The 13,520-nt window shown below is 41.7% G+C and overlaps 1 protein-coding gene across 2 annotated transcripts in view; it reads right to left on the reverse strand.

Moving 5' to 3' along the window:
* The window catches only part of CFAP47 (cilia and flagella associated protein 47), a 651,611-nt gene that overhangs the window by 525,522 nt on the left and 112,569 nt on the right, over positions 1–13,520 (reverse strand). For both annotated transcript variants that reach the window (XM_048863833.2, XM_075132125.1), the window contains one exon: positions 2,547–2,647. In XM_048863833.2, coding sequence (XP_048719790.2) covers positions 2,547–2,647 — 101 coding nt within the window. The remainder of the gene's footprint in view (positions 1–2,546; positions 2,648–13,520) is intronic.

A 13,520-nucleotide genomic window follows, 5' to 3' on the forward strand; every position in this document is an offset into this window, starting at 1 on the left:
AGGAGATCAACTGGCAGAGTAACACATGGCAATTATCACTGTGGATTAAAAATGTCACTAGCCTGTGGTTGCAGGTGTTTATTAGGCCTTCAAATAATGTCATTTTACACATTCTCACAGGGACACATTTTGCTGTGTCCCTGACTGGATGGCCCGATCATGTGGGACCAGATTTAGGCACACACAATTTGCCTGGTTGAAATAGGCAGCTTTGAAGGATGGCTGTTGTGGAGTGATAATGCTGGGCTCTGGTGAGCCGCTGCAAGTGATCTCTTTTGACAGAGCTATGCCTTGGGGCTTACGCATTAGCAGTCATCACTGGGAAAGATAAGCAGCAGCCCATAAACGGGTTTAAGGACCTGGCAAAGGGCCTCATCTCTCTTCCCATTAAGCTAGTCACCTTTCTAAAGGTTCTACAGGCCACCGATACTTAGGTGGGAACAAAGTGGCTACAAGGAATGAATACAGCAGCCCGAGTTCAACCCTCCTCAAGCCCAGGGGAAAACAGCTTTTCAGATCTAACAGAGCTCCCTTCTAGTCTCATGAAGGAAAACAAAATCTGCAGTCACTGAAGACTCTGCAGGGTCCATGCAGCTACTTATTCTGGATTCTTGCAGGATTCCAAGGCATGTGAATAAATTCTGATCATCAGTTGAGTCCTATGGGCAACTGAGTATCCTCCTTACTGGGATCATTTTTGAGGTTTTACTCAATTCTATCTGATTCAGCTTCAAACTTCCATCAGGATAAGAAAAACTACAGATACAAATTAGGGTTGTCAATTAATCGCAGTTAACGCATGCAATTAACTCAAGAAAATTAATCGTGATTAATCGCAGTTTTAATTCACTGTTAAACAATGGAATACCAATTGAAATGTATTAAATATTTTTGAATGTTTTCTACATTTTCAAATATATTGATTTCAATTACAACACAGAATACAAAGTGTACAGTGCTCACTTTATACTATGATTTTGATTACAAATATTTACACTGTAAAATTGATAAAAGAAATAGTATTTTTCAGTTCATCTCATACAAGTACTGTAGTGCAATCTCTACCATGAAAGTGCAATTTATTTATCTTTTTGTAAAATAACTGCACTCAAAAACAAAATAATGTAAAACTTCAGAGCAGTGGTGGGTGACCTGCAGCCTGTCAGGATAATCCACTGGCCTCCAGACCATTTATTTTTATTTGCACGGCCACACACAGCTCCCACTGGCCACGGTTCGCCATTCCCAGCCAATATATTCTGTGTTGTAATTGAAAATCAACATATTTGAAAATGTAGAAAACATCCAAAAATATTTAAATAAATGGTATTCTATTGTTGTTTAACAGCACAACTAATTGTGCAATTAATCCCAATTAATTTTTTTAATTGCATAACTAATCATGATTAATTTTTTTAATCACTTGACAGCCCTAACACAAATGAATAGCGCTGAATGGTCCCAAAAAAATCACAGACACAGATCATGTTATTTTGTTTTTCCTAGAATTAGCAACCTGCTCTTGTTAATCTGAGGAATGTAAGGACCCCAATCCTGCAAATTACAACATGCGGCCCTGGCCTCTGTACATTCACAGACAGCCCCACTGATATCCAATGGGGTTCTCACAGGTAGAGCACTCTGCTTCCCCATTGTTATTTACAGGATTGGACCCAAGTAATAAACTGAACAATAGAGTCACACTGTGGTCACAGTAGAATTTATCTTAGCTTAATTTTTATCATGTTACAAACATAAACCTGCTGATGAATTGTTTGGAGCAGGTTCCGAAGGTAATTTTGCCACTGCACACATTCTAGTTGCCTGCCTTATCTTGACCCTTCTGCAAAGATAATTTCAATGGTTGTAACCGGATTCTAAAGCATAGACATCCCCTTTAAGTAAGAAAGGTCCATCCATGTAAGTTTGGCTTATTTTACACTAATCAATCTGATGTCTTCCAGTATTTTCACAGTATTCCAGATACATTTGAACAAAACGCTACAAAAAAAATCTCATGCCTTTTCCAGAATCTCAAAAATACTGACCACCCTTCCAACTATTATATAATTACTCTGTAATAACTTTACCATTCAATCATGCTGCTTTCTTCTGTGCTGTTTTTTCGTAACTAGTCCAATTGTAGGTGGCATAGAAACTGCCTATCAACCATAGCTCTCTGTCAGCCTAATTTAAATTAATTTATTTTCCTCCATGTAGTTATGTTATCTTTTCTACTCTTACTCCACTATTAGCACAATTATTCTAAAAGTTGTAGGCTTGTCATACATTTTTCAATAAATATCCAACTTATTTTGTCCCCCTACTTTCAGTAAGAACAAGCCTGAATCTGTATGAATCCCAACACATTATAAAAATCTCATTATGAGTTATGTTACTTCTAAGTACCAAGTAAAAATACTTCCTTAATTAAATAAGTAGCTCTGATCATGATAAAAAATATAGACAGACTATTGTAGTTAATATAATTACAATGTAATAACATAATTAAAAAGATTAAGTGAGGAAATGTTCACTACCCTTACCACTTCTCAAGATAATTTGCTGGTCTGTGCAGTGGAATGCCAGGTATGGATATACAGTAAGAAGGCAGTTCTCTGCTGTGGCAGCAACCTGAAGCGAGAACCTGGGGAGATCAGAAGGGAGGAGAGAAGTATGTCTTTTAATATATAAAAAATAATCTTTCAATATTTTCTATTAATATGGCTGTTCTTCTGTTAAATTTCCCAAATATTTCACAGTCAAGCTTTTTTTATGGTCACCTGAATTTTTAAGATTGCCTCTGATTTAGCTGTTGTATGGTGAACAATAAAGTAAACGCAGATATTAAGGTAACAGTAACCAACACTAAAAATAAGATATGCAGCCAATTTCCGCTCTCTTGTACAGTGGTGCAGTCAGTAGGGTTGCACTGCTGTGAGAGCACAATTTGGAAAGTTTGTGTATATCAATAACCCACAAACAGTGAAGACTGATACAATAGTGGTTCTCTCTTATCTGGCACATTCCACTCTGAACATGAATGTGTCATGAAAGTCTAAGGGGTAGAAAGGATTTATTGAAATAAGTGAACTGCGTCCATCTGAAAACAAAAATAATTAAAATTAGAGTTGATATTTATGAGCATACTAAAGGAGGTTGCTGTCTTGCAAAATAGATTATGCAATTTTTGTCACTGGAGAGAGTTTATCACACCTCAAAGAACTCAGTAAAAACAAAATAAATAAACAAAAGAGAAAAAATGGGAGAGCAGTGTCAAATACTCAGCTGTCATCTACTCGACTGTCTTGAATCCATGAAGCCAGAGGGCTAGAGAAAGTTGCATATGAAGGCCTATAGTTTCACTTCCCTTTTCCTGCACTATTACATGCACTTTTTCTACTTTATGTAAAATTGATAATAATTTCATCCGATAACACTTTTACAGTATGTTAACACACAGGGAACATATACTACACAAACAGATCTTATACTGTCAAAAAGTAAAAGTTTTTAGAAAGTGATCAAGTTATAGGTCTGAAGCTATAAACACTTGGTACCACTGATCATGTAAATTTGTGACTTTTTTCCCATGAAGGTACGTTATAAATAGTAGGTGAACATAACTAATTTATTGTTTGTGTTTGTAATGGAGCATAATCAAATCATATTAAAAAGTCTAGGTGTTTTATTTGAAAATAAGGTAAACATCCTCCTAGCAAGTGTGGAATTACTATATATGGTATATCACTCACTCAGTGGAATCAGTTTTTAAACGCTTAATAAAACAAAATCAAAACGTATGTGTTATCTGAATGAACCATTAGTGGTTCACTCATTTTCATTAAACCAATCCTGAGATTCTGTAATACTTTATTTAGGGAAACAGAACACCAACTGAAAAAATATCTATGCTTTTTTATTTTGTCCTAAAGACTTTCAGGCAATTTGTTTCAGTGAATACAAATACACGAGTGACATATTTTGCATTAAAGTAGCTGAATTGTGACTGACAGGGACATTGGAGATGTCATAGTAGATCATCAATCAAGCATCCTGTCTCCAACAGCATTCAGTGGCAGATGCAGACTGTCTGTCAGCCATGAAAGGTTTCTAAAAGGACAGATAGCCCAAAGACATCAGGATCTTCCTGACGGAAAGCTTTTTATCATCATCGTCTGGGGTGGATTTTACAGAATACAGGAAGAAATGGCATCACCTGTTCAGGGCAATGAGAACAAGACTGTTTCAAAATCAATAAGGGCAAGGAACATAAAGGTTCAGACGCTTTAAAAGATCCTGAAGGGCCAAAGGGATCCTAGAGTGCAGCAAACAGAACAACTCTGATTAGATGCAGAGCCTGTGTAATTGGCGTGGAGAGGGGGGGAAATAAGATGTTCCATGTAAGCTCTGTGGGATAACAATTGTCCTTTCAATTCATTTGCACACAGTGCCAAGTAAAGTGAGGCCCTTATTGGACTTGGTCATTTTACTACTACTGCAACACAATCATAATGTCCAATGACAGACATCATGTTTTCACATGATGTGCAAGATTTAATGCTTGTGCTGTATGTGCACTTAAAAGTCAATGGATATTTACCAGGGATATATCTACACAGCCCATGGCGGCAAGTCACAGAGCCCGGGTCAAACATCTCAGGCTCCACCTGCGGTTCTAAGAACTGTCGTGTAGATGTTGTGGCTCTGGCTAAAGCTCAGGCTCTGATGCCCACCCCCTTCCGTAGGCTATAGGGCTCTAGCCTCTTGACCCAGGCTCTGAGACTCATTGCTCCCTGCTGTGGATATGTAGCCTAGAAGGTTCCAGGGTTCATTCATACTTCCCAAGAGTAAGGATCCATGCAGGCAAAATGTCAAAGAGGATTGGTCCATAACCCACAGAGACTCCAAAGGCCCTGCTGTGGAAACAGGTAGGACATGACAGATGGAAGGAGAAAGAATTGGAAGTTGAGGACATGAAGGCAGGGACTTAACTACTGTGATCTTCCTTCTCATTAAACTTATTCAGCTACCCATCATGCAGGCTTTTATTAGATACTTTTGCTATCCTAGAGCAGACCACTCACTCATTCACCTGATCTAGCATGTAAGATATTATGCAGTACACACAGCTGGAAAGCCATAGATAATGTGGGATAAACAGCATTCTGTAAAGTAAACAGAGTAGAAAATATGTACCCTTAGATAATAAAACAAGAACAAGGGCATCACAGTTGCTGATAATTCCATCATTAAAATGCAAGTTTTAAAGCTAGACAATATAGGTCAAATCCTATTAACTACACCAAGCCGAACACTATGGGTTTGGTACAAGAAAGGACTACTCACACCAACCTCTGTAATCTGCTCCCCAGAAACTAGCCGTGGAGTCAATCTGCAACCACTACTGCAACACAAGGTCTACAGTAAACCCTGGCAGCTCCTGTGTTCCACCTCTGTAAAAGTAAGGCAGGTGGATCTGTCAGGTGCCTGCACCCAGAGCAGTGAATGAACACCAGCAGAGCACAGCAGCACTGCACCTACAGATGTCAGGCTACAGCTGGGCAAATAACTGATATTTTCTGTTTGGTGGCCAAACGGAAAAAGTCTGGAAGAAAGAATTATTTTGGTTCGACCTGAAATGAAAATTTGTTGGTATCTCACCAAACAGAATAACCGGAAAAAAGTTGTTTAGGTTCAAATGAAATATTTTATTTGACCAAAAACGAAATGTTGCATTTCACTTTGGGGTGTTTTGGGGCCTCCTCCTCTTTTATGGAGTGTGTAGTTAAATCTAACTACATTTCAAAATGAAACATTGTAAAATGAAAAGTCAAGAAGTGTTTCATATCAAAAATGTGAAAACAAAATAAACTTTTTCTGAATTTCACACACACACAATTTTTATTCAATCAAAACTATTTGCCAAATTTGACCAAATTCACAAACAGTTTCAGCTAACCCAAAACTGCACTTTTTGATGAACGAATTACTGGCTGAAGAAATTTTGCCCAGCTCTACTTCAAACCCTTTATGTGAGATCCTGGCATTTATTTCTCCCCTCCCACTATATATAGCAGAACTGCATTGGGTTCTATCTTCTGGCTCTTCCATGGTGAGGGAGGCCAAATTTACTGTTACGTAAGTCCTACTAAAGCATTTGTGTAGTCAAATAAATAAAATTTTAAAAAAGTGTAATGTGTATTAAAATTGGAGAGCCAGACCATCAACATGCAACATTCTTATTGATTTGTTTTTCAAGTATTGTAGTGATTTTTCCACAGTGAAGGATCTAGATTTGCAGCTAAGTGTGACACCCCTTTTATTTTCTAAATGCTTGGGAAAGATATTCTCATCTTTTCTACCTGCTTTTACTTGCATCAGCCCTGCAAAATAAGAAGTCTGTCAATCTGGTTAAGGGCAGTTAAAGAAGCAAATATTCAGATTATCAGTAAAAAAGAAAACTACAAATTAACTGGAAAGATGGGCTGTAAATTAAGGTAATCTTAGATAAATATTATTAGTGTAACTTCTCATGGTTCATTTAATTTAATCTACACAAATAGCAAATTGCCTTCTTAAAATACAACCATATTCCTTTACTTTAGAATTCAGGTTTATAGTCAGGGATAGTCTGATTTTACTACAAAACCTGCTTGCCATTGTGTGCCAAATCCACGCTGTGAAGCAGCTAGGTCCAAGAATGCCCAGCCACCATGACCTACTCTTACTTATGGCGCAAAGATTTATTATTTATTAAATCAGATTTCAGTCTTATACAAACTCAATACCAAAAGACACCGATCCAAACCTTAACATGAGTGTCCATGACATGCACTTAGAAACACAACTACATAGGAGATGCAAAGTAAAAATTAACCAAAGCAGCAGCACTTCATCTCACCTTTCCACACGCCATTTCATCCACAGTCATGTAACCCTTATAGCCTAAAACTTCCCATTGTACTTTCACCACTAGACAAAAATCCCATCCTCAACTGCCTCAGCATTTCACCAATGGTCACCCCAATAGACTGGCTTTGCCGTGTACCCAGAAGATACAATTAACCTAACACTGACAAACCATCAAAACAGGTCCCTTGCCCCAACAGGGAAATGCACAAAAAGAATCGAATTTCCAGCTGCTTATCTTCTAATCACATTCCAAACACTAGATCAAGAGCTGGAGTTCAAGATCTTCGTGATTCAAACCTTTACAACAAACACTGTCTCTTTGGAGGTGGAAAAACAGAGAGGCTTTTTAATTCTGGTGGTACAATTCAAACAAATTAACACCTTTACAACAGCAATCGTTACAAATATTCACAATACACAATATTCCTTATGTGGTGTATAAGAGGTTACATACCAAATAATTATTCTCCAAATGTATTGCCTCCATTGACCCAAGCTGTGGGAATGCAATGGAACCCATTTCACAGCAGTGAGCTGCTGGGGGAGCAGGTCCCTCTGTTTCAGCATTCTAGACCTAAAGACTCAAGAGACAACCCAACACCTCACATGTACCTCAGTTCCTTTCTAAGATCACATTCCAGCAAAGCAATTTAGAGTTCACAAGTAGTCCCACCACTTCAGTGGAACTGTTCACATGCTTCACTACTTTGCTGGATCAAGGTTGAACCTCTGGGCACATCCTCTAAATCTCCCAAGCAGAGGCTGGATCAGAGTGAATGTGCAGAAGAGATACATTCGAACAGAAAGAGGTTATTTAACAAAACTCTTCATGACATTGCTTCTATTCATCCTCACTGTGAGAGCCTAACTAGCAATGACTGTGCTAAGTAGGTTAAGAGGTGACTTGATTATAGTCTATAAGTACCTACATGGGGAATACATATTTACTCTTCTATCTAGCAGAGAAACGTATAACACAATCCAATGGCTGCAAGGTGAAGCTATACAAATTCAGACCGGAAATAAGGCGCACATTTTTAACCATAAGACAAATTAACTGTTGGACTTGCTGGACAGCCACCAAACATTGCTCTTCCTCCTCATTCAGGCATTCAGCAGTCATGCTATGAGATACAGGGAGCTGAGTGCAGGTGCAAAGTGAGACCTTGGTTCTGACTGAGTAAGTTGGGAATGGGGAGAAAGGGGTATGGGAGGCTGAATAGACAGTGTGAGAACATCGGAGAACCAGCACTGCCTTGGCCATGCTGGGGAAATGAGAATGAGCTTAGCCTGATCCGCCTTGAGCTGGAGGATGACCTGAGGGATGATCAGGATCTGGGAAAAGGTGTTGAGGACAGCTGACTGCCAGCTGAGGTGGAAACTGTCGGACAGGGAGCCTGGACTGAGGCCCTCCTCGAGAGCAGAACAGATGACATTGCCTGTTGTCCCTTGTAGCAAATAGGTCAATCATCGGGATGACCCAAGCTGTGAAGATGACCGGTAGGACATTTGTCTTCAGAGACCACTCGTGACTCATGGAAATGCCTGCTGATGATTCTGAACCCTGGGTAAGTGAACAGCTATCAGAGTAATGCTCTCCTTGATGCAGAACTGCCACAGCCTGATCACCTCTAGGCAGAGCAACCTGGAGTGTGTGCCCCCTAGTTTGGTCACACAATACACCACAGTTGTATTGTCAGTAAATACGTGAACCAATGAGTCTTTGATACGGTACCGAAAAGTGCGACATGCATTGTAGATGGCCCAAAGCTCCAGCATGTTGATATGGAGCAAGACCTCATGCGCCAACCACAGTCCCTGCACTTTCAGTGACCCCAGATATGCCCCTCTACCCATCACGGAGGGTAACAACTGATCTGGTTGGCAAAGGCTGCCAAAGGCAATGCCTTATTAAACAATCTCTGGATGCTTCCATCACAGCAAGGAGTCCAGGACCAGTGGAAGAAGATGAACCAGTCTGTCTAGAGATTGAAGGGTAGGATGGTAAATCATCTAGAGCCACATTCTAGAGGGGACGTAGGCGCAACCTTTCTAACTGGACCATCTGCATGCAAGAGTTTCAGACAACTCCAAACAGTTGTGGAAGGCTCAGTCTGCAGACTGAGGTGGCAAATTATCTTAAAATGGTTGGTCGGCAAAAATAGTTTCAACATCACAGAATCTAATGAGGCCCCAATGAACTCTATTTTTCAGTGGGAGCCAAAGTTGACTTCCTAGTGTTTAGAATGAGAGCTAGACAGTCAAGCAAGTGCAGCATGTTTGCTGATGTGGGCAAGAACTTGCTCTCTAGCGCTGCCCCTCAGAAACCAGTCATCCAGATACGGAAAGATGTGAATTTCCTTCTTCCTAACACACACCATAACAATGACCACATATCTGGTAAAAACCCAGGGGGCAGAAGAGAGGCTGAATGGAAGCACTACATACTAAAAGTGGCACTCTGACATGATGAACTGAAGGAACTTTCTGTGGCTTGACAAAACCACCACATTAAAATAGGCATCCTTAAGATCCAGAGCAGCAAACCAGTTGTTCCGAGAAAACATAGGGAGAATAGTCAACAGTGACCGTTCAGAACCTCATATATCTGATATGTTTGTTGAGACTGCAAAGATTGAGATGCTTCTTACCCCTCCCTTGGATTTGGGTACCAAGAAGTACCAGGAATAGAAGCTGTGACCCCGACGTTACAGTGGAACCTCTTCCATCACTCCCAAAGCCAATAGAAAGTGGACCTGCTTGAGCAGTATCTCATGACGGGGTCCCTGAAGAGGCGTGGGGAGGATGTGTGGAGAGGAACTGCATGGCATAACCCAGTCTGACGGTGCCTAGGTCCCAGCTGTCAGTCGCGATAGCCCTGAGCATTATGAAAGCGGGACAGTCTGTCCCAAAAGGGGAGACATGAGGATAAAGGAGCAATGACTAGAACAGTGCTCTGGTCCAGGGAGTCAAAATGGGCTCTTGGATGATGCAGGGGAGCATGTGTGGACTGGTCAAACCCCGAGCTTTCTCCTATGGTATCTATCCCTCTTTCTGGGGTAGCCCTGTTGCATCGAAAGAGGGAAAGGCTGGCCAGAGATGCACTATGGACAATACTACTGCTGCTGTTAAATGCTGTAGTGGCGCCTCTGAATCACCAGCATGTACAGCCCCAAGGACTGCAGGGTAGCCCTAGAGTCCTTGAAGGAGCACAGCATTTCATCAGTTTTGTCCAAAAACAGCATTTGGCCATTAAAGGACAAATCTTCAATGGCTTGCTGGACATAGGAAGCAATGCCCAATATCTGCGGCCAGGAAGTCCGCCTCATGGTGACCGGAGAGGCCATCACTCTGGCCGAGGTGTCTGTGCCATCAAGTGCAGACTGCAAGGACATCTTAGCCACCAAGCAGCCCTCAGTGACAAATGCCCAAAATTCCTTTCATGAGGCCTCAGGCAGCTGGTCTGCAAACTCTGACATAGTGGTAGAATTAATTAAATTGTATTTGGACAAGAAGGCTTGCTGATTAGTAATTCACATGTGTAAGGTAGAAGAGGTGTAAATCTTCCTGCCCATGAGCTCCAATTATTTAAAGTCCCTATTCTTGGGTGTGGACTTAAACCTGCCCTGCCAGGCTCTGTCATTCGTCGCAGTTACAACTACAGAATTTAGGCCTGGATGGGAGTAAAACCCCTCAAATCTCTGCACAGGAACAAAAGAACATTTTTCCATGCGCTTAGCTGCAGGCAGTAACAAGACGACTGTGCTCCAGAGAGCCTTAACTGATTCAAGGAGCACACCGTTAGTAGGGAGGGCGACTCTCCCAGGGAAGATGGCTGCAGGATATCCACTAATTTGTAGGTGTTCTCTTGCAAGAACTTCGCTTGGACACCAAGAGATTCAGCTACACGCTGCAAAAGGTCTCGTTATGCCTAGTTGGCAGCCAGTATCAAGTGGAGTGCCCTTAGGGTCAGTTCTTGGGCCGGTTTTGTTCAATATCTTCATAAATGATCTGGAGGGTGGTGAGGATTGCACCCTCAGCAAGTTCCCAGATGACACTCAACTGGGAGGAGAGGTAGATACGCTGGAGGGTAGGGACAGGATACAGAGGGACCTAGACAAATTAGAGGATTGGGCCAAAAGAAATCTGATGAGGTTCAACAAGGACAAGTGCAGAGCCCTGCACTTAGGAAGGAAGAATCCCATGCGCTGCTACAGACTAGGCACTGAATGGCTAGGCAGCAGTTCTGCAGAAAAGGACCTAGGGGTTACAGTGGATGAGAAACTGGATATGAGTCAACAGTGTGCCCTTGTTGCCAAGAAGACCAATGGCATTTTGGGATGTATAAGTAGGGGCATTGCCAGCAGGTCGAGGGACGTGATCGTTCCCCTCTATTCAACATTGGTGAGGCCTCATCTGGAGTACTGTGTCCAGTTTTGGGCCCCACACTACAAGAAGGATGTGGAAAAATTGGAAAACGTCCAGCGGAGGGCAACAAAAATGATTAGGGGACTGGAACATATGACTTATGAGGAGAGGCTGAGGGAACTGGCATTGTTTAGCCTGCAGAAGAGAAGAATGAGGGGGGATTTAATAGCTGCTTTCAACCACCTGAAAGGGGGTTCCAAAGAGGATGGATTTAGACTGTTCTCAGTGGTAGCAGATGACAGAACGAGGAGTAATGGTCTCAAGTTGCAGTGGGGGAGGTTTAGGTTGGATATTAGGAAAAACTTTTTCACTAGGAGGGTGGTGAAACACTGGAATGCGTTACCTAGGGAGGTGGTGGAATCTCCTTCCTTAGAAGTTTTTAAGGTCAGGCTTGACAAAGCCTTGGCTGAGATGATTTAGTTGGGGATTGGTCCTGCTTTGAGCAGAGGGTTGGACTAGATGACCTCCTGAGGTCCCTTCCAACCCTGATATTCTATGATTCTATGCCTTAAAATCCTCTGGTATTGAAGGGATGATCCAAGCATCACAGAATTATCCAGAGAGGACGATGAGGACCTTAACTAAGCTGAAGCCAGATCCAGTTGCAGGGCTGATGGACCCAGATGGGACTCTGAAGACTCTGCCTGGAGGCTTGGGGAGGATTGACAGTCACCACTGCAGACCTGGCCAGTGATCTCGCCTTCAAGCAAGACAAAGAGGAGGACCTCCACAACTGAGGAGCATCCCACAGATTCCCTGGAGGCCAATGACCTGGATAAGGCATTGGTGGCCAGTAGGCACTGGGTCCAGAGTCTCCATCCCAACCAGAAGACGAGTATCTATCCAGGTATCCGTAATGGTCCATCAGCAACCCTCGATCCAGGTTGGGCGATGAAGAGTGGAAGGATGATGACCCCAATTCTGACATAGATGTAGCCAATTACTTCATTTTATCATTCATTTATTGTGTGATGTTATGATTAACATGCTATCTCATATATAATCATTGTATGCTAAATAGATTTAAGTTGTAGAATTTTAAAAGTATCAGAGGGGATAAGTATACATTAGATATCTAAGTAAGTAGGGCTGAAACACAAGACCTACAGGCTGAGGCCTCTAAAATGTCAGCTTAGCCATACTAGGCCATAGATGTAAGAAATACTTGACATATGTAAGTAACCAAAGAATGTCCCTATCCCACAGGATCATAGGAAAAAATGTGCCAATGGGTGGTTTTGCAAAAAAATAACTGTAAGAGTTATTTTTTGCTTACAAGATACCCAGTAGTCACATGTTTCTAACACATGCCATAACCGCAGAGTGCACCATGTGTATAAATGCTAATGAGGTATAGTCAGAATCACATTATAAAAAGAGGGTGCCCAGATTGGGAAAGTTTAGCTCCCTATTGGAAGCTCCAGCAGGAACCACCCCTCTACTGATGATCAATTGGCAAGGCAGCCATCAGACCTTAAGAATATCATTAAGGATGTGAGTATAACTACATTTGTAACTTGTGCATTAGTCTTTATAAAAATTCTATAGGCATGGGAAATCTTAACTTTAATTGTAACTTTAATAAAACTTGTAAAACACATTAGACATTGTATTTGTAAATGTAGGAGTCATCACTATCCTTGGTCTTTATGTGTTCCCAGAAACAAGTAGCAGGGGTGATTTTCACACTGTTGAGCTTGAAACTGTAGTCACCAGAGCTGAACCCACGATGGCATAACACCACATTACAAAATTCACGTTAAATAAAATAAAAGGCTGTACCAAGGAGCCTCAGGATCCCAGAGATAAGGGTGGAATGAGACCAGAGAGAGAAAGTAACCAGTCTGGCTCGTCCATCAACCAGAATGAGGCAGGAGGCAGCACTGCCAATGGAAATGGTACCATCAGTACTGAGCACACCCATTCCGGTGTTGGCCGTGAAGTCAGCAGCAGTACCAGAGTGTCTGAGGGTACTGATATCAAGGGCAGCAAAAGTTGCCACAGAAGCATTTGTGGTGCCTACTGTAGCAGTGCCAAGGAGATTCCCGGTGCCGGGGTTCCCCATATGGATCCCAGTACCAGCCCTGCTTTCACAACCTGTGGAAGGGCAATATTGGGGAGCGGTGCCAAGAGACCCGAGGATTCAGCATCTTGTTCAATTGATAGAGCTATAGATG

The sequence above is a fragment of the Caretta caretta genome, chromosome 1 (genome assembly GCF_965140235.1).
Source record: "Caretta caretta isolate rCarCar2 chromosome 1, rCarCar1.hap1, whole genome shotgun sequence".
NCBI classification, from domain to species: Eukaryota; Metazoa; Chordata; order Testudines; family Cheloniidae; genus Caretta; species Caretta caretta.